General features: G+C 42.4%; 1 protein-coding gene across 4 annotated transcripts in view; it reads right to left on the minus strand.

Moving 5' to 3' along the window:
• Window positions 1–211: 211 nt before the first annotated feature.
• btbd10b (BTB (POZ) domain containing 10b) overlaps window positions 212–25,079 on the minus strand; it is a 49,015-nt gene continuing 24,147 nt past the window's right edge. For 2 of the 4 annotated variants that reach the window (XM_034190743.1, XM_034190769.1), the window contains exons 3-9: window positions 19,622–19,818; window positions 12,553–12,868; window positions 12,270–12,372; window positions 11,030–11,150; window positions 9,276–9,473; window positions 9,078–9,188; window positions 212–1,251 (exon numbers count right to left, since the gene is read on the minus strand). In XM_034190743.1, the coding sequence (XP_034046634.1) occupies window positions 920–1,251; window positions 9,078–9,188; window positions 9,276–9,473; window positions 11,030–11,150; window positions 12,270–12,372; window positions 12,553–12,868; window positions 19,622–19,818 (1,378 nt within the window). In that variant the 3' untranslated portion in view covers window positions 212–919. The remainder of the gene's footprint in view (window positions 1,252–9,077; window positions 9,189–9,275; window positions 9,474–11,029; window positions 11,151–12,269; window positions 12,373–12,552; window positions 12,869–19,621; window positions 19,819–25,079) is intronic. The other 2 variants (XM_034190751.1, XM_034190760.1) reach the window with 2 other exon arrangements.

Here is a 25,079-nt window from a genome sequence, read left to right on the forward strand (position 1 = left end):
TCATTTACCAGCTGGATTCTATTCATATGCTTCCTATTTTATCAGTAATGTCATATTTGTTCATGCTTTATAAAGTGCTCATTGACAATCAGCAACAGGCCCCTGGGGTTATTCAGCCTAACTCCCATCAGTCATTGTACATTACAAACCAATAAGAGACCAAACCCATCAACCTACACAAAGACAACTGTTTGGAACTTGTGATCAAACATACAATTTTGACTTTTTATTTTAAACAATTTCAAGCTTTGCACAAAAAGAACGTAACCACAACAGGCGGCGCTGCTTAACATCTTGGCTGTGTTAGTAGCGTAACAGAAACAGATCACATCTCAGATGCAGCCAGTGACTACACACCCCATTACAAGATTTAAACACATTTGAGAGGAGTGACATCTGGAGAGCATGATGCTAATGGTGACAACAACTTTGTTCCATGCTAAAAAAATTCACGTTCTCCACAGTAAGTCTTGCACTCCGCAAAAGCACATTTAGTAGTTAGGCCACCACAGCAAAAAAAAAAAACAAAAAAACAAAAACATCTAAATAAGTGAAATAAATCCTGCAAGGAAAATACAGTAAGACTGTGATTCCAAACAAAACTATTAAATTAATATACAAAAACAATGCAAAGGATAATGTTTACAAGTGTCTGAACGAATGCATTTCAAACAGAAAAATAAATTCCTTTGGTCAAGTAAAAAATAACATGAAAATAATAATGAACTCTTCGCCACTCATTTGACCTGCTTGCTTTTCATTTCCTACAGTCAACCAGGTTCTTGAGACTCTAAGGCTGCAAAGGAGGTGGTCAAGGCAATGTGGTTATGGTGCCCCTGGTGCTCCATGCTGCAGCATGCTGGGAGGACGACTAGAGGAGGAGGTGGGGCTGAGGCATTTGAGGAGGACACGTCTGTCCTCAGACAGCAGGTGAAGGTGCGTCAGGATCAGGCTCGTTGTTGTAGTTGTTGCTGTAGTGAATCCCACTGGGTGGATGGTTGGGTAGGATGTCCAGCTCGTCCACTTGAGGCCCAGGATGCATCACCACCAGCTGATCCTGAGGGATGTCTGCTGCTGCTGCCGCCAGGTTGGTGATGGACTTTGACTTCACGCACTGGAAGTCAACATGGCGGCTCTTACCTTCCTCTTTTTCCCAGGACATGCGGATGAAGGGCCTCTGGACATAGTTGTAAATGACCTCCGGACGACCTCCTGGACGTTTCTTCACTTTCTCTTTATATGTAGGATAGCCTACCAACATTTAAAATGAGATTTAGTTGAATTTCTTGACAACAAAACATGAACGACCTCATCAACTAACAAGTGGAACATTTGACACGACAACGATATTTGCAGGAATCATTTTGATACAGTGAGGGGGGTGCGCGCGCACACACGCACGCACACACGCACGCACACACACAAAACAGAACCCCTCTGCAGGTCATTTTTGCACTATTAACCACTTCTAGATGCACATTTGTGCAATACTTTTACTATATTTATATATTTTTACTTATATTAAATTTTTGTGGGGGTGGTGGAAGAGTGGTTAGTGTGCTTGGTTTCAGTGTGGAAGGTTCCCGGTTCAAATCCCACCCCTGCCACCTTTCTCCATGTAATGTGGGGTTGTGTCAGGAAGGGCATCCAGTGTAAAACCTGTGCCAAATCAACATGCAGATCCACCTTGGATCTGCATCATCATATGATGAATTTGTTGTTAACTGGAAACATTTTCATTCCATCAATGATCAAATCACATGTGATGCGCAAATGGTTGCAAAGAGGGTGGAGGCTGGCACGGTGCAAGATGGGTGGCTGCTTGCTGTGTAGTTTTAATTAGGGATGGGTATTGATAAGATTTTAATCAATATCAATGCCATTATCAATTCCGCTTATCGAGCCAATTCTTTATTGATTCCCTTATCAATACCGCCTATGAATTTTCTGTGTACTAAAAGTAGGCGTTACAGGTTTTTATCTGTCAACATTTTATTGAGTCTTAAAGTAAATAAATATGAAATTGGTCACTGAATCCTTGATCTCTGGGACAGGTTCATCCAGGAGTTGGCAAGACTTCATTTAGGACATTGTTTTGGTGATTAGGAATGTCCTCGTGTATTGTAATAAATATTCCAGAGAAAGGCAAGAGTTTCTCTCAGAATTTAGATGAATAAGCCTGAAAGAAGTTTCTATTGGAAGTATTTTAGACATAGGATCAGCAGGTTAGGTGAACTGGAAGCTTTATCATTGTCCAGGTCTCCACTGTAAAAGAGAGACTGATCTCAATGGGACAAACCTGGTTAAATAAATATTAAATTAAAGTGGGAGGAGGAAGTGTTGGCTTTTTAAATACTTGAAAGACACTGGACTCGTATTTAGTACCGCTATAATGGACTGATGAAGTAGGTGGCAGCAATGCAACAATAAGGATTCTGGCTTTTTAGGTATTTAGGTAAAACTGATCAGGTAAAATCAGTTTTAGGTATTAGGTAAAACTGATATAAATATCAAAAATATACATACAGTATAGTAAGTTGAAAGTGGTTTTAATTATTATCACTGAGAAATAAAGTTTGTACAGCTTCTCAAAAGTGTGTTTCTTGGAAAGCACGCTGGCAGCGTTCCATCAGCGGTCATGTGATGCCGTGACGTCACAACGTGTAGAGTCCCATCTTTTGCTTGTAGACTGACAACAGGAACAGATGGACCTCAGCATGGACAGTGACGAGATCGAGAACTTTTCTGACTCCTCTTCAAGTGTGGATTATTTCTGACTCGGATCCTGAGGATGTCGCAGCAGTGATTAGACCCTACAGATTGGAGCCGTATCTTTCGGACGAACATTCAAACCAGGAGCATAGGCAAGAGACATGCCAATTCCGATGGATTTTGAAAGGCTGCAGAATACGGAATGGTAAAGGAGACTTTGATTTTTGTTACTACTGTTTATAACACTATAATTATAGCATTTTCGATTCTATCGTCTGTTTGCCGCCTTTGTTATTGTTCCAGAGCCGTGATAGTGTAGCTACTACTTGCGGACCACCACCATTACCTTCGGGTTTTTGCCATTTTCGAGTGCCTGGCATTGCATTCATCTGTGTTTAGTTACGTTATTTTCACTAAAGAATAGGAAATAAATGGCGAAAGTTTCGAAAAAAAATCGCAAAAAACAACAGTGAACATGCCGCCGCTGTGTTTACTATGTATTGCACTGATATTTTTACAAGTTCCTTGACCATTTCAAGATTATTGTGAACATATTATTTGGGGTTGACATTTTAGGTGTTCCTGTGAGCGGTGCGAGAACATGGAGACGGTAGAGGAAAGTGTCTGCTGTCGGGAGCAAATGCGTGTGCAAGCGGTGCGGGCGGCAGCCTGGCATTTCGTGCATCACACAACACAGCAGCTTTCGATCAATCTGCCTGGACTTGAAAATGCTAAAACCTTTCGCCCTTGTGTTTGTGCAATATGCTGCGACACACTGGTCAGGCATATTGACAAACAAGTCCCTGAGAGCTGTGTTTAATCAACGGTTCTGCCGCTAAAAAAAAGTGTAAACGGCCGCCAGGCGCGCAAGCCGATACGGTCTACACGCAGTGATGTATTTCAGGTTTGGTGCTCAGCAGGAAGCAGGTCACGTGGCGTGCACATTTTTCAGTGGCGGGACGTTCAAATGTTGTATATAACGGGAGAACCGCATCCATTTTCCCAAAACGCTTAGGTTGACCGAATTATATAACCTTTGTTACATGTAATAAGATTATGTTGTCTTTAAGTGTCATATCCACTTTACAAGGTCTGTTAGAAAAGTATCCGACCTTTTTATTTTTTCAAAAACCATATGGATTTGAATCACGTGTGATTGCATCAGCCAAGCTTGAACCTTCATGCGCATGCATGAGTTTTTTCACGCCTGTTGGTTGCGTCATTCGCCTGTGAGCAGGCTTTGTGTGAGCAAGGGTCCTCCCCTCTCGTCGGATTTTTATTGCGAATAAATGTCTGAACAATTTGGAGCTTTGCTGCATCAATTTTTTCCAGAAACTGTGACAGACCTCCAGGTGGACACCATTCGTAAAATTCAGATGGCTTTCAGGGACGATTTTATGGGGATTACACAGATTAAGGAGTGCTCCAGCCAGTTTAAAGACCGCCCACAGCTGCTGAGAGCGTGCCGCGCTCCGAGCGCCGATCGACAGGCTGAATCAACAAGATCATTTCCAACGTGAAGGCTTTGTTGATCCGGGACGTCATCTGACTTACACAAAAATGGCAGGAGACGTGGACATCAGTACTTTTTCGGCACATTCCACTGTTACAGGAGTTTTTTTTCATGGAAAGAGAAGCGGAGGGATGCGCCACCGTGCTGCTCATGGCGCGGCACAAAACCACCTCCGTGTTGGTCTCACAGGACGGCTTTGAGATGGCTTTCGGTGGTATTTCAGTCGTGTGACTATCCCAGAAATTGTGGATGAGCCTGGACATGCCAGAACATGTCCTGTGAGCTTCATCACGGCGTTGCTTTGCGCCATGCGGCACCGCCGTGAGGCGCGGAATTCCTCCGCACGTCTGTCTCAATGTGCCGAAAAAGTGCTGATGTCCACGTCTTCCGCAATTCCTGTGCTAGTCAGATGATGTCCCGGATAAAACACAGCGTCCAGTGTGGAAATGAATGGCACATTCCACTGTTACAGGAGTTTTTGTCATGGAAAGAGGAACGGAGGAATTCCGCGCGTTGCAGCGGTGCCGCATGGCGCAAAGCAACGCCGTGATGAAGCCTCACAGGACATGTTCTGGCATGTCCAGGCTCATCCACAATTTCTCGGATAGTCATACGACTGAAATACCACCGAAAGCCGTCTGAAAGCCATCTCAAAGCCGTCCTGTGAGACCAACACAGAGGTGGTTTTGTGCCGCGCCATAAGCGGCACGGTGGCGCATCCCTCCGCTTCTCTTTCCATGAAAAAAACTCCTGTAACAGTGGAATGTGCCGAAAAAGTACTGATGTCCACGTCTCGGGCCATTTCTAGAAATCTGGCCAATTTTATTAAACCCTCCAAACCGTGACCATCCAGGGTTGGGACCAGGAAGCAGAGTTGTAGTCTTACACACCTCTCTGCAGCTTCTCTCCCCCTGCCATCCCCCCAATACCCCATCCCCGTAGAGACGGTGCCTACTCCCAGATCACCAACAACCAGTAAAAATCTATTTAAGCATAAAAATTCAAAAAGAAAAATAATATAGCACCTTCAACTGCACCACAGACTAAAACAGTTAAATGTGGTTTATTAAACATTAGGTCTCTCTCTTCTAAGTCCCTGTTAGTAAATGATATAATTGATCAACATATTGATTTATTCTGCCTTACAGAAACCTGGTTACAGCAGGATGAATATGTTAGTTTAAATGAGTCAACACCCCCGAGTCACACTAACTGCCAGAACGCTCGTAGCACAGGCCGAGGGGGAGGATTAGCAGCAATCTTCCACTCCAGCTTATTAATTAATCAAAAACCCAGACAGAGCTTTAATTCATTTGAAAGCTTGACTCTTAGTCTTGTCCATCCAAATTGGAAGTCCCAAAAACCAGTTTTATTTGTTGTTATCTATTGTCCATCTGGTCATTACTGTGAGTTTCTTTGTGAATTTTCAGATCTTTTGTCTGACTTAGTGCTTAGCTCAGATAAGATAATTATAGTGGGCGATTTTAACATCCACATAGATGCTGAGAATGACAGCCTCAACACTGCATTTAATCTATTATTAGACTCAATTGGCTTCGCTCAAAATGTAAATGAGTCCACTCACCACTTTAACCATACTTTAGATCTTGTTCTGACTTATGGTATGGAAATTGAAGACTTAACAGTATTCCCTGAATACCCCCTTCTGTCTGATCATTTCTTAATAACATTTACATTTACTTTAATGGACTACCCAGCAGTGGGGAATAAGTTTCATTACACTAGACGTCTTTCGGAAAGCGCTGTAACTAGGTTTAAGGATATGATTCCTTCTTTGTTATGTTCTCCAATGCCATATACCAACACAGTGCAGAGTAGCTACCTAAACTCTGAGTGAGATAGATTATCTCGTCAATAGGTTTACATCCTCATTGAGCACAACTTTGGATGCTGTAGCTCCTCTGAAAAAGAGAGCCATTTAGAAGATCTTCACTTAGCCTGGATAAAGAGTCTGTTGCTCTATAAAAAAGCCCTCCGTAAAGCTAGGACATCTTACTACTCATCACTAATTGAAGAAAATAAGAACAACCCCAGGTTTCTTTTCAGCACTGTAGCCAAGCTGACAAAGAGTCAGAGCTCTATTGAGCCGAGTATTCCTTTAACTTTAACTAGTAATGACTTCATGACTTTGTTTGCTAATAAAATTTTAACTATTAGAGAAAAAATTTCTCATAACCATCCCAAAGACATATCGTTATCTTTGGATGCTTTCAGTGATGCTGGTATTTGGTTAGACTCTTTCTCTCCGATTGTTCTGTCTGAGTTATTTTCATTAGTTACTTCCTCCAAACCATCAACATGTCTATTAGACCCCATTCCTACCAGGCTGCTCAAGGAAGCCCTACCATTAATTAATGCTTCGATCTTAAATATGATCAATCTATCTTTATTAGTTGGTTATGTACCACAGGCTTTTAAGGTGGCAGTAATTAAACCATTACTTAAAAAGCCATCACTTGACCCAGCTATCTTAGCTAATTATAGGCCAATCTCCAACCTTACTTTTCTCTCAAAAATTCTTGAAAGGGTAGTTGTAAAACAGCTAACTGATCATCTGCAGAGGAATGGTCTATTTGAAGAGTTTCAGCCAGGTTTTACAATTCATCATAGTACAGAAACAGCATTAGTGAAGGTTACAAATGATCTTATGGCCTCAGACAGTGGACACATCTCTCTGCTTGTCCTGTTAGACCTCAGTGCTGCTTTTGATACTGTTGACCATAAAATTTTATTACAGAGATTAGAGCATGCCGTGGTTTGAATCATATTTATCAAATAGATTACAATTTGTTCATGTAAATGGGGGAGTCACAGACTAAGGTTAATTATTCCACAAGGTTAATTGTTCCACAAGGTTCTGTGCTAGGACCAATTTTATTCACTTTATACATTCTTCCCTTAGGCAGTATTATAAGAAAGCACTGCTTAAATTTTCATTGTTACGCAGATGATACCCAGCTTTATCTATCCATGAAGCCAAAGAACACACACCAATTAGTTTCACCAATTAATTTCACCCATATTGGCCTCTCTTCATTGGCTTCCTGTTAATTCTAGAATAGAACTTAAAATTCTTCTTCTTACTTATAAGGTTTTGAATAATCAGGTCCCATCTTATCTTAGGGACCTCATAGTACCATATCACCCCAATAGAGCGCTTCGCTCTCAGACTGCAGGCTTACTTGTAGTTCCTGGGGTTTTTAAGAGTAGAATGAGAGGCAGAGCCTTCAGCTTTCAGGCTCCTCTCCTGTGGAGCCAGCTCCCAATTCGGATCAGGGAGACAGACACCCTCTCTACTTTTAAGATTAGGCTTAAAACTTTCCTTTTTGCTAAAGCTTATAGTTAGGGCTGGATCAGGTGACCCTGAACCATCCCTTAGTTATGCTGCTATAGACTTAAACTGCTGGGGGTTTCCCATGATGCACTGAGTGTTTCTTTCTCTTTTTGCTCTGTATGCACCACTCTGCATTTAATCATTAGTGATTGATCTCTGCTCTCTTCCAAAGCATGTGTTTTTTCTGATTCTCTCCCCTCAGCCCGAACCAGTCCCAGCAGAAGACTGCCCCTCCCTGAGCCTGGTTCTGCTGGAGGTTTCTTCCTGTTAAAAGGGAGTTTTTCCTTCCCACTGTCGCCAAGTGCTTGCTCACAGGGGGTGGTTTTGACCGTTGGGGTTTTTCTGTCATTTTTATGGCTTTTGCCTTACAATATAAAGCGCCTTGGGGCAACTGTTTGTTGTGATTTGGCGCTATATAAATAAAATTGATTTGATTTTTGTGTAAGTCAGACGACGTCCCGGATCAACAAAGCCTTCACATTGGAAATGATCTGGTTGATTCAGCCTGTCGATCGGCGCTCGGAGCGCGACACACTCTCAGCAGCTGTGGGAGGTCTTTAAACCGGCTGGAGCACTCCTTAATCTGTGTAATCCCCATAAAATCGTCCCTGAAAGCCATCTGAATTTTCCGAATGGTGTCAACCTCTCTCACAGTTTCTGGAAAAAATTGATGCAGCAAAGCTCCAAATCGTTCAGACATTTATTTGCAATAAAAATCCGACGAGAGGGGTGGACCACTGCTCACACAAAGCCTGCTCACAGGCGAATGACGCAACCGACAGGTGTGAAAAAACTCACGCATGTGCACGAAGGTTCATGCTTGGCTGATGCAATCACACGCGATTCAAATCCATATGGTTTTTGAAAAAATAAAAAGGTCGGATACTTTTCTAACAGACCTCGTAAATGCCACAGAAGAAGAGAGGGTACGTTTGATTTATATCACAGCAGCACGTTTTCGCATTCACAAAATGCCCCAAGAAACCAAAAAAGCATTAACATTAAAGTACTTAATTTACTCATATTTGTTGTCAGTCTGGGTAAATCGGACCCATTGATTTTGCAGCAATCCTCATTTTCTTGGTCGACTGATGTGACAGTGTGGGGAATCCCAGCTCCAGGGCCTATTTACATGGATTTGCATATTTAAATAGGGCGTGGGAAGGGAGGAGCTTGGCATGTAAGCATGTGCAATCAATTCTACGTTGATTGGTGTGTACAAATGGAACGTGCTTGGATCCATGCCTACACACACTTTGATACATCTGAAAATTTGTGCTTAGACCAATTTTTGAGTTTTGGCGTACGCTATGGTTTAGCAGGAAATCCACACAAATCTTTGTACATGAGGCCCCTGGAGAAGATCTGAATGGAGGAGTGGACCAAAATCCCTGCTGCAGTGCGCACACACACACACACACACACACACACACAGGTTGACCCCAAACAGAACCCATAAAAGGTAATGCTTTGCATTACTGTTTAAAGAAATCTTACCTTCAATGCCCAATCTAATCTTCTTTAATCCTCTCTCCTTTAAGACAGATTTGGCAACATCTCGATTCTCTATATACTTGAAAAATCTGTACAGTTTTGTGCTGTAGATTACTGAAAACAAAAAGAACCAAACGATAAGCCCAACTTTTCGGAACCTTGATTGCTTTCATCTATATTTTGCACTACAATTGTACTCACTCTGCGAGTACTCTTCTCCCATTTGTGGCGGATACTCTTCATCCCAGTCCACCACATCATCGTCAGTGAGGACTACAATGTGGCATTCTCTCTCCCCACTCTGGGCACTAGCCACCATTAAAGGCAGAACCATTTCCTCCAGATAAAACTCAAACTGCCGTCGTGCTCCGTCATTGGACAGCTCATGCATTAGGGCACCTGGTAAAAAGAAATTCAGGTCACATGACCTACTTCAAGTCTCATCAAGAAGCACATAGAGGACATTTAAAATTTTTTTGGGGCGGGGGGGTTGCAATAACTAAGCAAACCTTTAGACCCACATCTGCATTACAATTTGTGAAATAATTTGATTCCATAAGTTCACGTGTTTATATAACAGCCATATAATTAACAAATTATTAATCTCACTTGCTCGATTAAGGGGAGGGAACACAACCATTTCTGCTGCTTTGAAGGTCCCAATGTGCACAGTACTCTCCATCATCCGTAAATAGAAGAAGTCCAGATCCACCAAGACTCTTTGTAGAGCTGACTGCCTGTCTAAACTGAGCAATTGGGGGAGAAGGGCCTTAGTCAGGGAGGTGACCAAGAACCTGATGGTCACTCTTGCCAGAGCTCCAGCATTCCTCTGTGGAGAGAGGAGAACGTTCCAGAAGGACAACCATCTCTGCAGCAATCCACCAATCAGGCCTGTATGGTAGAGTGACCAGATGGAAGCCACTCCTTAGTAAAAGGTACATGGCAGCCTGTCTGGAGTTTGCCAAAAGGCACCTGAAGGACTTTCAGACCACGAGAAACAAAATTCTCTGCTCTGATGAGACAAAGATTGAACTCTTTGGTGTGAATGCCAGGCGTCATGTTTGCAGGAAACCAGGCACAGTCCCGAAGGTGAAGCATGGTGGAGGTAGTAGCATCACGCTGTGGGGATGTTTTTCAGCGGCAGGAACTGGGAGACTCGTCAGGATTGAGGGAAAGATAAACACAGCAATGTACAGAGACATCCTGGATGAAAACCTGCTCCAGAGCGCTCTTGACCTCAGACTGGGGCGACTGTTCATCTTTCAGTAGGATAATGACCCTAAGCACACAGCCAAGATATCAAAGGAGTGTCTTCAGGACAACTTTGAAAATAGCTGTGCACCAACACTCGCCATCCAACCTGATGGAGCTTGAGAGGTGCTGCAAAAAGGAATGAGCAAAACTGGCCAGAGATAGGTGCACCAAGCTTGTAGCATCATATTCAAGAAGACTTGAGGCTGTAATTGGTCCCAAAGGTGCATCAACAAAGTATAGAGCAAAGGGTGTGAATACTTAGTAGTTGTTTTTTTAAATAAATTTGAAAAAAAATTAAAAACGAAACAAACCTTTCCATTCGTCACGTGCCAATTCATCATCATTGCCCATTTTAAATGGGCTTATACCTAATATCAGTGTGATCATCAAATACGATGGAAAGTTATTTGTTTTGTCAGTGTCCGAAACGTCTATTTCATACGAGCTTTCAAACAGAGAATTATGTTCTCACAGTTTTCATCAGAGCTGCTTGTAGGAAGCAGACATTGTTTACATGTACTGCGTGGCCTGAGACCAGCACAATGAGCTGCTGTTGAAGTCACACTAAGATTTGCTGCTTTTTGCCTCGTGAAAGCAAGCAGTGTTGCTGTACGAATTATATTTTGGCAAAATGTGTGTCAGGATCACACCTCAAATCATTCAAGTCTCCCAAGCAACAGTGTAGCAGAGACAATACTCACTGAGGTCTCTGCATTTGATGGTGCTGTAATCAAACGAAATGCATAGATAGTCACAAGCCTCCCGCAACTCGGGTATAGAGATACCATCAGGGCATCGAATTATCCCAGTTTTGTAGTAATCCTGTGCATTACAAATGACAAAGAATACAGTTATTTGAAATCATGCATTAACATCTAATTAATACACACAAACATTTCAACTGTAACTGAATATCAACAGTCACTTCAGTATCACATCATAAATTTCAGTTTCAGTTAAAACCGGGGCTTCTCATACAACTAGTCAGCGAATTTCACTTCCTCCCCGTTAGGTTCACAATATTTTACCATTTTTTAAATTACATTCTGCAGCTTGGTAAAAAATTTTTACAGTTATAACTTTCTGCCATTCATATCTCAGCAGAACTGAAAATAAGGTAACACTATTAAATTGCATCAATCCAATATATCCCCAACATTATGTTGATGTATGTGGATTGCACAGAATTAAAGCCTGTTCAATATACTGTTTGGCTAACATGAGCCTTTCACCAACATATCAGTCATGGCATTATTTTTGCCAATATGAAACTTCAATAAAACTATTTTATACACACACACACACACACACACACACACACACACACACACACACACACACACACACACACACACACACACACACACAAACACAACACAAACACACACACACACACACACACACATTTCAGCTAATAGTTTGAATGCACAGTTTAGAGTGCTGTCAAGCATGGCTTGGACCCCAATCACCCCTTGGTCACATTACCTGCAAGAGACAGAGGCAAAGCAACCACATCCCATTATTTTTTAATCAGTGTGGACATTATACAGCAATAGAGCTGAATGGCTGCTAAACCACCAGTGATGTGGGGCCAAAACGGATGCAAAGTCTATTTTATGCAAACACTGAGCAATGTAACATGGCAACTTCCAATCACTGTGAAAGTAGTGTGACAAAAGGGTGATATACATTGGTTGGGGGATGGTTATACTAAGTTATTTATAATAAAGTTCATGTTTAAACTGCCGCCATTACATTTCTCTGTCATAAAAGGTTTTACAACAAAATGTTATGAATCATTGCCAAGTATATCGGTACTGTAAATTTTTATTACCCCCTCATATTACTATCGTATCGTCCACCCAACAATCCCTATCAGTTGGGCTCTACATAGAAGAAAGAGTAAATGGGACAAACAGAAACGTTTGGAGCAAAACTGACCAGAATCGCTCTGAAAACAGTTGAACTGATGCCCTCAGCCACCTCATACTCTCCTTTCTCATTAGGTCGTGTGAAATTGTGCTCTCTTCCAGAGCCAAACATTCTGAAAGAAGACAACTTTGATTTAGTTCTTGATCAACAAAGGGCAGAACACTTTAGGGCCTGTGCACATATAGGAGCAAATGGGGGGGGTCTGGCACACAGAAAAAAAATGGTATACGAACACAGGTCCTTACAATTTTGTAGCTGGGTAATGACAAATGAAGATGACAGTGAATTTTACCTGCCCAACATGGTATTGGGTTGTGCAGTGAAGATAGAAGGGTCAACGACAAAGCGTGTGTTGTCAACGATCAGAGTAACCCTCTCTGAGGTCCTGATGTTTCGACTGCCAACAGAAGAACTAGCTCCACCCTCCTTGGGATTCTCGTAGACAAAAACCATTTCTCCAACTCCCAAGCTTTTGAAGGTGCCATCGGTACTGGAGAGGCTGCTGTTACGACTGCTGACAACACCACTGCTGCTGGAGCCACTGGGTGAGACCCTCTGTGGTCGTGGACTACAGGGTCGAGAAGATGGACCACCATCTCGATCGCGGTCTACACACAGAATCACATGAGACCTTTTTTGTGTGATTTCTCCTTCATTTGAGGAAACAAATGACAGAGCAACCATAATCTCAATGGTTGATCTCAGACTTTGCTTTGCAGTCTCAATCTGACTGCAAAGCAAAGTCTGCTGATATATATACAATAGTGTTCAGAATAATAGTAGTGTTATGTGACTAAAAAGATTAATCCAGGTTTTGAGTATATTTCTTATTGTTACATGGGAAACAAGGTACCAGTAGATTCAGTAGATTCTCACAAATCCAACAAGACCAAGCATTCATGATATGCACACTCTTAAGGCTACGAAATTGGACTATTAGTAAAACAAAAGTAGAAAAGGGGTGTTCACAATAATAGTAGTGTGGCATTCACTCAGTGAGTTCATCAAAGACAGTCTGGAGTTACCTGTAAGTGCTGTGACAGTTAGAAGACACCTGTGTGAAGCTAATTTATTTGCAAGAATCCACCACAAAGTCCCTCTGTTAAATAAAAGACGTGCAGAAGAGGTTACAATTTGCCAAAGAACACATCAACTGGCCTAAAGAGAAATGGAGGAATATTTTGTGGACTGATGAGAGTAGAATTGTTCTTTTTGGGTCCAAGGGCCACAGACAGTTTGTGAGATGACCCCCAAACTCTGAATTCAATCCACAGTTCACAGTGAAGACAGTGAAGCATGGTGGTGCAAGCATCATAATATGGGCATGTTTCTCCTATGGTGTTGGGCCTATATATCGCATACCAGGTATCATGGATCAGTTTGGATATGTCAACTTGAAGAGGTCATGTTACCTTATGTTGAAGAGGACATGCCCTTGAAATGGGTGTTTCAACAAGAAAATGACCCCAAGCACACTAGTAAATGAGCAAAATCTTGGTTCCAAACAAACAAAATTAATGTTTTGGAGTGGCCTGCCCAATCCCCGGACTTAAATCCAATTGAGAACTTGTGGGATGACATCAAAAAGCCGTTTCTGAAGCAAAACCAAGAAATGTGAATGAATTGTGCAATGTTGTTAAAGAATCTTGGAGTGGAATAACAGCTGAAAGGTGCCACAAGTTGGTTGATTCCATGCCTCGCAGATGTGAATAAATCATGAAAAACTGTGGTTATATAACTAAATACTAGTTTAGTGATTCACATGATTGCTAAAAAAGCAGTTTGAACATAATAGTTCTGAGTTTGTAGCGTCAACAGCAGATGCTACTATTATTGTGAACACCCCCTTTCTACTTTTTTTTTTTTTACTAATAGCCCAATTTCATAGCCTTAAGAGTGTGTATGTCATGAATGCTTGGTCTTGTTGGATTTGTGAGAATCTAATGGTACCTTGTTTCCCATGTAACAATAAGAAATATACTCAAAACCTGGATTAATCTTTTTAGTCACATAACATTACTATTATTCTGAACACTACTGTACACAGTGTGTGTGTGTGTGTCTATATATATATATATATATATATATATATATATATATATATATATATATATATATATATATATATATACACATAGACACACACACACACACACAACCCCTGGCAATAATTATGGAATCCCCGGCCTCGGAGGATGTTCATTCAGATGTTTAATTTTGTAGAAAAAAAGCAGATCACAGACATGACACAAAACTAAAGTCATTTCAAATGGCAACTTTCTGGCTTTAAGAAACACTATAAGAAATCAGGAAAAAAAAAATTGTGGCAGTCAGTAACGGTTACTTTTTTTAGATCAAGCAGAGGGAAAAAATATGGACTCACTCAATTCTGCTTTCCTGTGAATCACTGAACTAATATTTAGTTGTACAACCACTGTTTCTCAGAACTGCTTCACATCTGCATTGCATGGAGTCAAGCAACTTCTGGCATCTGTGAAAATGTTTTCCAGCTCAAGACGATTCAACAACATTCCACAATTCCTCTGCTTTTCTTAGTTTTGACCCAGAAACAGCATTTTTGATGTCAGCCCACAAGTTTTGTACTGGATTAAGGTCCCAGGATTGGGCTCCATAACAATCTTGTTGATCTGGATCCAAGATGCTGCTCACTTGCTGATGTGTTTGGGGGTCTTTGTCTTGATGAAACACCCATTTCAAGGGCATTTCCTCTTCTGCATAAAACAACATGTCCTCTTCAAGTATTCTGATATATTCAAACTAATCAATGATTCCTGGTATGCGATAAATAGGTCCAATACCATAGTATGAGACATCCTCGTATCATGATGTTTCCTCCACCATGCTTCACTGTCTTCATGGTGTACTGTGGCTTGAATTCAGTTTTAGGGGCATCGTCTGACAAACTGTCTGCAGCCCCTTAACCCAAAAAGAACAATCTTGCTTTCATCAATCCACAAAATGCTGCGCTATTTGTCTTTAAATCAGTCAATGTGTTTGGGAAATTGTAACCTCTCCAGCAAATGTCTTTTTTTTTCCCCCCATTAATGGGACTACGTGGGGCTTCTTTCCCATAGCTTGGCTTCACACAGGCATCTAATTGTTACAGTACTCACACGTAACTTTAGATCTTTGATCACCCAGCAGTTGATCACTGGCTGAGTCTTTGCCAGTCTGCCTATTTTTCCAATCCATTCAAATGGCAGCTTTCCATTTCCTTCCATGCCATTTTGGTTTTGGTTGCCATTTTAAATTCTTTGAGATAATTTTTTTTTAGAATTCTTTATGTTTTTCTCTCTCCAATCAAGTATTTAATCAAAGTACGCTGTTCTACACAATGTTCCCATTTTACTCAGATTTTCAGAGAAATGCATTACAACCAGCATATACATTTTCTGCCTTCGCCCCCTTAGCCCCCGGGGGTCGACGAGGTTGTATATAACCTCAGAGAGTTTGCTTTACATTTTCATGTGTATTTTTTGATCCGTGGAATCTATCAACATATTTTGTTTTGCAGAATAAAGTTGAGATATTAAGCTTTCAGTGCAAGTCTCTAGTTTCCAGTTTGGCCCTCCCTAACCTGTTTCTAAAGTTCTAAAAATACCTGTCCAATGGCAGCGTGCGCCTTACGCATGTGACGCGTGGTTCTCCAATCAGAGCGCAAATACTCATGACAAAGGTTGTTTGTGAACAAGAGAATGATCTACTTCGACTCTGTACGCTTGTAGTCACTCGGATGACACTTTTTACGGCTATAAATGCAATCAAATCATGAAAATAACGAGCCTATATCAAAGTATATCGTGCGCAATTATGCATGTGCACTGCACAAACAATAGATACACTACAGAACGGCACAAACAATATGGTGACGGAAATGACATCACAAACCAGAAATGGCTCTGGACTCAGTTGCTTGATAAAATAAGGAAGAGTCTCCATGCGCCCCAGTGCCTTTACGCACAGACCTGCGCACAACCATCTGATATACTTTTTCTGGGAAGAAGCAAGAATGGCAAAGAAAACTTTCACCATCCAGGAAGCTTTGCAGCAGATTTTTGACGACAGCGATGTTGAGCCAGGCTCATCCGGTGAGGAGTTTTTACACCGACGAGGAGCTGGCCTATCTCGTGCGGTTGGATCCAGTTGAGGAGTGAGTATCCAAATTATTGCAGGTAATAAGAAGTGCAGTAAAACTACTATATCTATAGTAAATTGTGATAAACAGCAGTGCATTATGTTGTTTTGAGTGTATGTTTTTTTTCTATTGGAGAATATGCAGTTTTCCTTTGCTCAAGCAGTGTAAACAATATGAACATGTGTGTCTATGCATTTGTTATGTGAACAGACTATGTGAAACTCACATTTTAGTGATTCTACACTAGTATGCACACATATACTGTAATGTATGTGTACTGACTGTAAAAGCTAAGATTGTAATTTTACTTTGGGAGTTTACTTGGAGCTCCTTGGTAAATAGTAAATGGACTGCATTTATATAGCGCTTTTCCATCTGCATCAGACGCTCAAAGCGCTTTACAATTATGCCTCACATTCACCCTGATGTCAGGGTGCTGCCATACAAAGCGCTCACTACACACCGGGAGCAATAGGGGATTAAAGACCTTGCCCAAGGGCCCTTAGTGATTTTCCAGTCAGGCGGGGATTTGAACCCAGGATCTTCTGGTCTCAAGCCCAACACCTTAACCACTAGACCATCACCTCCTTTGTTCCTGTCTGTCACACTTTTTCACACCTTTGGCCTGGGGGATGGGGGTACTTAGGTGTGGACCCTAGGGGATGAAGTCATTACGTTTGCTGACTTGTCTTTGTGAAGGGCCTGTCACAGTGGCGTATTCGTAGAGCTGCTCATTGCAGCGTTGTGTTTCATTTAAATACGCCCGAAATACGCGCGTACTCAGCCTTTAACAGTGTTCGTTCATACTTGCAGCTGCGTGTGTTCGCGTTTTAATGTGCACACAGTCGCGTGTGCCATGCAGCACCAGTTTCAGTGCTATTTTCTGCCTCTGTGGAAGTGCGCTGTGTTCTGTACTGCATGGTGTGGTACGGCTCAAAAACAGTCATTTAACATTATTATTTTTTTTTTTATGCAGCGAGTGCGCATTTATTTTAAAGAGTCACAGCTCTGATTAGACACACACACACACAAAGAGAGAGAGAGAGAGAGAGAGAGAGAGATTTTATTTAAGAAGTCTGATAGAGGAGAGAGAGCGGTTTTATTTTAAGGAGACTCAGACACCTCAAAATAAAACCGCTCTCTCTCTCTCTCTCTGTCACAGAGAGAGAGAGAGAGAGAGAGCGCGTGAGAGAGTGCTTTTATGAAACGATGCGACACAGTGAAACAGTCCTCATATAATGAGTACTGTATGATAAAGTGAAGCAACGATCTTGCAGTATTTATAGCTCCAGAAGAACAACAGGGAGATGTGAAATGGCGTACAGTACCGTGTTGAAGCGTGGGCGGGCTCACAATAGCGGACAGTAGCACGGCGCTGCGTGTACTTGCGTGAAGTCTCCATGCTGTGCTGTACGCCAAAGAAAATTAAACATGTTTAATTTCTTCCATCCTACGCGTGTAGCCCTCAACATACTGCTGCGTATTGAGAAAAAACTCCTCGTGAAGTGGGCGTAGAGCTGCTCATTACAGTGTAGACGATACACTGTAATGAGCAGCTCTACGAATACGCCACTGACAGGCCCTTGAGATTCCAGTGTAAATGCTACATTGTTATAATAATAGCATAATGAGAAGTATTACAAGATACACAAAGTAACTTATTTCTCTTTTGTTTTAGTGATGAGCCACAGGAGGACGTCAGGAAGCGTGCCTCTTATGGGAGAAGGAAGTGTGTCCTGTGTTTGGACAAACTGAACAAGCAGCAGTCCACACCATGGAAGTGTTTTCTATATGATGTCCCTCTGTGCCTGGTGGCTGACAGGAGCTGTTTTTTTGAGTAACACCACACCTAATCTGTCAGGATGAGTGACTTTTTATGTATTGAGAAAAAAAAAAGTTTTTACTTATTCCAGAAATTCAAAATTTTGCATATTGGTCAAGTAGACCTCCAAGATCATATTTCAGCTGTGACTTTGCTTATTCATTGGTGTTTAGTGTGTTTTTCCAATAAAACTTTGTAAGATTTATTTTCCGCCTAAATTTTTCCTTTGCATTTCTTGTTCTATAAGTTTTTCTACCTTCATGCAAATAGAACAAAATGTGTACATTATGAAAATTCAGCTTGTCCTGAAAAAAGGGTATATAATACTTGATTGTTGCTCATAAGGTGTTGTTATAACAGCATAATAATAATAAAAAAAAGTCCAGACGAGAGAAATGGCCAAAAAAAGGCCTTAGATCCAGGAGGATTAAATAAGGGCCACTTGTATTTTCCCCCCTTAGAAAGAAAATGCAGACATTGCTATTTTGTGAACAGCCTAATATTCCTTTTATTGTCTACTTTCTGTAAAGTAATAAATTGCATTCATTTTTCTTCATTTTTGATTTGGAATAGAATGTGCAATGTTCCCAATGCATCTATGTGTATGTAAATAAAAGCCAATATAAGGATTTTGAGCTTTACTTTTTTTTTTTTAAAACACACTGCAATTATTTTTAACACAATGTCAGAATTCCAGTGGATCAACAGTTTCAAGAAATTGACAATTCATTTTAAGTTTCTGAAAGAATAACTGGCATAAATCAGGGTTAACTGAGGAACCTTTGACTGTATTTATGGACCTAATACAGGTGAGCCCTGTTAACTCGGCTTGCCTTGTGGTCAAGTTGTGGACCCTGAAAATTTAGACTAACTATAAAAGTCAATTTTGATGTGACCATTTTCGTCAGTGTGGACAATGATTTCTTCTTCCTCCTCCGGCTGCTGCACATCAGCAATGAGGGTGGAAGTTGATGGATGCGACTCTTTAGATCCTTACTGCCGGTTCAGATTGGAGTGTAATTTATACATGCGCCTGCCACATCCAAAAACTTTGAATAGGCAGGAATCTTCCGCACCGACAACGCCCTCATCGCTGACCTGCAGCCGGAGGATGAAAAAAAAAAAAAAAAAAAAAAAAAAAAGATTGCAAACCTACTCCAGATGAAGAACTCATCACCATCCAGGATGGCATCACACTTCAAAAGATCAAAACTATTATAATACGGCAAGATAAGCTGATTTTAAGTTTTCTGGTCAACTTAATTGACTCACGGTCCGATTTTGTGGACCACAACTCACGTGAGTTAACAAGACTCACCTGTACTTGCGTTTAAGAGCACAAAAAAAAAAAGTCTACAGTATTTTTTTGGCATGAATACTCACCACTGTTGTGCTGGCGGGTGGGTGAGGTGATGTTGCGAATACAGGGGGTGAGTTGGGCTTCTCTCTCATGTGACGAGTCTCTGGAGCGATCGCTGGAGCGGCGCCGGTCACGTGAGCGGTCACAGCTCCCACTGGCACCATGTAGGCTCATCTTTCTCTGTTCTGCCTCCACTCGAGATGCACGGGCCTGAACACTGCTTTTTTAAAAGAAGTGCCTTCGTATCACCCCTACAGAATTTTAATCAACCAGAAGATCTTTGTATTCAAATAGGGGGCCAAGTGATTAGCGCACTTTCTTTCAGTGCGGAAGGTTCCCGTTTTAAATCCTTGCCACATTTCTCCATGTAATATGGAGTTGTGTCAGGAAGGGCATCCGGTATAAAACTTGTCCCATTTGGACATGCACATCCACCTCTGATTTGCTGTGGCGACACTGAGTGCATACAAAGGAGCAGCCGAAGGGATTTAAAATGGTAAATGGACTGCATTTATTTAGCGCTTTTCCATCTGCATCAGACGCTCAAAGCCCCTTACAATAATGCCTCACATTCATCCTGATGTCAGGGTGCTGCCATACAAGGCGCTCACTACACACCGGGAGCAATAGGGGATTAAAGACCTTGCCCAAGGGCCCTTAGTGATTTTCCAGTCAGGCGGGGATTTGAACCGAGGATCTTCTGGTCTCAAGCCCAACACCTTAACCACTAGACTGTCACCTCCGCTTTACTTTTTGTAAAGATGTAACAATGATTCCATGGAAAATTGAGGAAAAGGAAACATGACCTGGTCCGGAGGAAGCCCAAGGCCCCCGTCTGGAGCCAGGCTTACCACTGAGCCCGATCGGGAACAGCCTGAAAACGCTACGTGGACTTTTCATCTACACCCTATGGGATCACCACCTGCAGGGGGAACCCTGCCACCCATGGGCGAGATATAACATATCCCAGAAGGACTTCCATTTTAGTTGGTTGGCTCTCACTGCGGTATTGTATCACTTCCTCTTCCGGAGCACAGCGGTGTTTTGCTGTATCTGTTAGCTGTTTAATCTGCATAGTTAGATTGATCTAGTTAACTAGATAACGATTTGTTTCACAGTGTAATCTTCACGTGCCTTAACTAAAGCACTCCCTCTGCTGAATCACCTCTAAATTATTTACACATTATTCACTGCGTGTTTTTAGGAATCCGCTAGCTTAGCGCAGCTACTAGCTCTTAGCCGGTTTAGCATGGTGGCTTCCCCTGTCTCTCCCGCACTTTTCTGCTCTGGGTGTGAAATGTTTAGTTATTCCTCAGCCTCCTTTAGCAGTAATGGTACTTGTAATAAGTGTAGCTTATTCGTAGCTTTGGAGGCCAGACTGGGCGAACTGGAGACTCGGCTCCGCACCTTGGAAAATCCTACAGCTAGCCAGGCCCCTGTAGTCGGTGCGGACCAAGGTAGCTTAGCCGCCATCAGTTCCCCTCCGGCAGATCCCGAGCAGCCGGGAAAGCAGGCCGACTGGGTGACTGTCAGGAGGAAGCGTAGTCCTAAACAGAAGCCCCATGTACACCGCCAACCCATTCACATCTCTAACCGTTTTCCCCACTCGGCAACACACCCGCCGAGGAACAAACTCTGGTTATTGGCGACTCTGTTTTGAGAAATGTGAAGTTAGCGACACCAGCAACCATAGTCAAATGTCTTCCGGGGGCCAGAGCAGGCGACATTGAAGGAAATTTGAAAATGCTGGCTAAGGCTAAGCGTAAATTTGGTAAGATTGTAATTCAAGTCGGCAGTAATGACACCCGGTTATGCCAATCGGAGGTCACTAAAATTAATATTGAATCGGTGTGTAACTTTGCAAAAACAATGTCGGACTCTGTAGTTTTCTCTGGGCCCCTCCCCAATTGGACCGGGAGTGACATGTTTAGCCGCATGTTCTCCCTGAATTGCTGGCTGTCTGAGTGGTGTCCAAAAATGAGGTGGGCTTCATAGATAATTGGCAAAGCTTCTGGGGAAAACCTGGTCTTGTTAGGAGAGACGGCATCCATCCCACTTTGGATGGAGCAACTCTCATTTCTAGAAATCTGGCCAATTTTATTAAACCCTCCAAACCGTGACTATCCAGGGTTGGGACTAGGAAGCAGAGTTGTAGTCTTACACACCTCTCTGCAGCTTCTCTCCCCCTGCCATCCCCTCATTACCCCATCCCCGTAGAGATGGTGCCTGCTCCCAGACCACCAATAACCAGCAAAAATCTATTTAAGCATAAAAATTCAAAAAGAAAAAATAATATAGCACCTTCAACTGCACCACAGACTAAAACAGTTAAATGTAGTCTATTAAACATTAGATCTCTCTCTTCTAAGTCCCTGTTAGTAAATGATATAATAATTGATCAATATATTGATTTATTCTGCCTTACAGAAACCTGGTTACAGCAGGATGAATATGTCAGTTTAAATGAGTCAACACCCACGAGTCACACTAACTGCCAGAACGCTCGTAGCACGGGCTGAGGCGGAGGATTAGCAGCAATCTTCCACTCCAGCTTATTAATTAATCAAAAACCCAGACAGAGCTTTAATTCATTTGAAAGCTTGTCTCTTACTCTTGTCCATCCAAATTGGAAGTCCCAAAAAACAGTTTTATTTGTTGTTATCTATCGTCCACTTGGTCATTACTGTGAGTTTCTCTGTGAATTTTCAGACCTTTTGTCTGACTTAGTGCTTAGCTCAGATAAGATAATTATAGTGGGCGATTTTAACATCCACATAGATGCTGAGAATGACAGCCTCAACACTGCATTTAATCTATTGTCAGACTCGATTGGCTTTGCTCAAAATGTAAATGACTCCACCCAGCACTTTAATCATACCTTAGATCTTGTTCTGACTTATGGTATGGAAATTGAAGACTTAACAGTATTCCCTGAAAACCCCCTTCTGTCTGATCATTTCTTAACATTTACATTTACTCTGATGGACTATCCAGCAGTGGGGAATAAGTTTCATTACAGTAGACATCTTTCAGAAAGCGCTGTAACTAGGTTTAAGGATATGATCACGATCCCGATTCACAAATCTTAGAAACATGGTGTCTAACCAGATCCTTACTCTGGATGGCATTACCCTGACCTCTAGTAATACTGTGAGAAATCTTGGAGTCATTTTTGATCAGGATATGTCATTCAATGCGCATATTAAACAAATATGTAGGACTGCTTTTTGCATTTGCGCAATATCGCTAAAATTAGAAAGGTCTTGTCTCAGAGTGATGCTGAAAAACTAATTCATGCATTTATTTCCTCTAGGCTGGACTATTGTAATTCATTATTATCAGGTTGTCCTAAAAGTTCCCTGAAAAGCCTTCAGTTAATTCAAAATGCTGCAGCTAGAGTACTGACAGGGACTAGAAGAAGAGAGCATATTTCACCCATAGTGGCCTCTCTTCATTGGCTTCCTGTTAATTCCAGAACAGAATTTAAAATTCTTCTTCTTACTTATAAGGTTTTGAATAATCAGGTCCCATCTTATCTTAGGGACCTCATAGTACCATATCACCCCAATAGAGTGCTTTGCTCTCAGACTGCAGGCTTACTTGTAGTTCCTAGGGTTTGTAAGAGTAGAATGGGAGGCAGAGCCTTCAGCTTTCAGGCTCCTCTCCTCTGGAACCAGCTCCCAATTCGGATCAGGGAGACAGACACCCTCTCTACTTTTAAGATTAGGCTTAAAACTTTCCTTTTTGCTAAATCTTATAGTTAGGGCTGGATCAGGTGACCCTGAACCATCCCTTAGTTATGCTGCTATAGACGTAGACTGCTGGGGGGTTCCCATGATGCACTGAGTGTTTCTTTCTCTTTTTGCTCTGTATGCACCACTCTGCATTTAATCATTAGTGATTGATCTCTGCTCTCTTCCACAGCATGTCTTTTTCCTGGCTCTCTCCCTCAGCCCCAACCAGTCCCAGCAGAAGACTGCCCCTCCCTGAGCCTGGTTCTGCTGGAGGTTTCTTCCTGTTAAAAGGGAGTTTTTCCTTCCCACTGTCGCCAAGTGCTTGCTCATAGGGGGTCGTTTTGACCGTTGGGGTTTTTCCGTAATTATTGTATGGCTTTGCCTTACAATATAAAGCGCCTTGGGGCAACTGTTTGTTGTGATTTGACGCTATATAAATAAAATTGATTTGATTTTGATTCGATTTAGTTGGACGGCTTCCCTGACCACTGGTGTCCAGCACGGTATTTGAGGGTTGCCGCCCCTTGAGGCACCTAAGACCTTCAGGACACAGCTCCCCACTGCAGCTTCAGCAATGAAAGCTTTGAACATTGCTCATTCTACCTCCACAAGGATGGCAGAAAAGCTCAGGGCTCCTCCAGATGTTTCCATTTCACCCACACTATCAGTTTCGGCTTACCAAGCAGCGGGTGTGGGAGGAGTTCGGCGCAACCATGGAGAAGGACTTTCGGTCTGCACTGAAGTACTTCTGGAGGGCCGTGAGGCACCTCAAAAGAAGAAAACAGGGAAACACCCACGCTGTATATAGTAAGGATGGGACTCTGTTAACCTTAACAGAGAAGGTAATCGGGCACTGGAAGGAGCACTTTGAGGAACTGCTGCATCAGGCTGGAGTGCCCTCTGTAGTAGAAGCAGAGCTGGAAAGTGATGGAGGATCATCAGTTTCTCTGGTTGAAGTGGCTGTGGTAGTCAAACAAATCTGCAGTACCAAAGCCCCGGGGGTTGATGAGATCTGCACAGAAATGCTGAAGGCCCTGGGTGTGGAGGGACTGTCTTGGATGAAATGTCTCTTCAACATTGCATTGAGGTCTGGGCCAGTGCTAAAGGAGTGGAAAACTGGGGTGGTGGTCCCCATCTTTTAAAAAAGAGGGCTAGAGAGCATGTGCCAATTACAGGGGCATCACACTACTCAGCCTCCCTGGTAAAGTCTCCTCCAGGGTGCTGGAAAGGAGGGTTCGGCTGATAGTTGAACCTCAGATTGAAGAGAAACAAAGTGAGTTCCGTCCTGGTTGTGAAACAAACAACTCTTCACTTTCCCAAGGATCCTGTAGGGGGCCTGGGAGTATGCCCATCCAGTCTACATTTGTTTTGTGGACACGGAGAAGGTGTATGATCAGGTACCACGGGAGATACTGTGGGAGGTGCTGCAGGAGTATGGAGTGAGGGGGTCCCTTCTCAGGGCCATCCAATCTCTGTACTCGGAAAGTGAGAGATGTGTTCAGGCCCCCAGCAGTAAGTCTGACTCATTTATGGTGGGGGTTTGCCTCGGCCAGGGCTATGCCTTGTCACTGAGCCTGTTTGTGACATTCATGGAGAGGATATCGAGGTGTAGTCTGGGGCAGGAGGGTCTTTAGTTTGGTGGGCTCAGGGTCTCATCACTGCTTTTTGCAGATGATGTGGTCCTGTTGGCTTCATCAGCTTGTGAGCTCCAACACTCACTGGGTCTGTTCGCAGCCAAATCAGCACC

The sequence above is a fragment of the Thalassophryne amazonica genome, chromosome 2 (assembly GCF_902500255.1).
Source record: "Thalassophryne amazonica chromosome 2, fThaAma1.1, whole genome shotgun sequence".
Taxonomy (NCBI): domain Eukaryota; kingdom Metazoa; phylum Chordata; class Actinopteri; order Batrachoidiformes; family Batrachoididae; genus Thalassophryne; species Thalassophryne amazonica.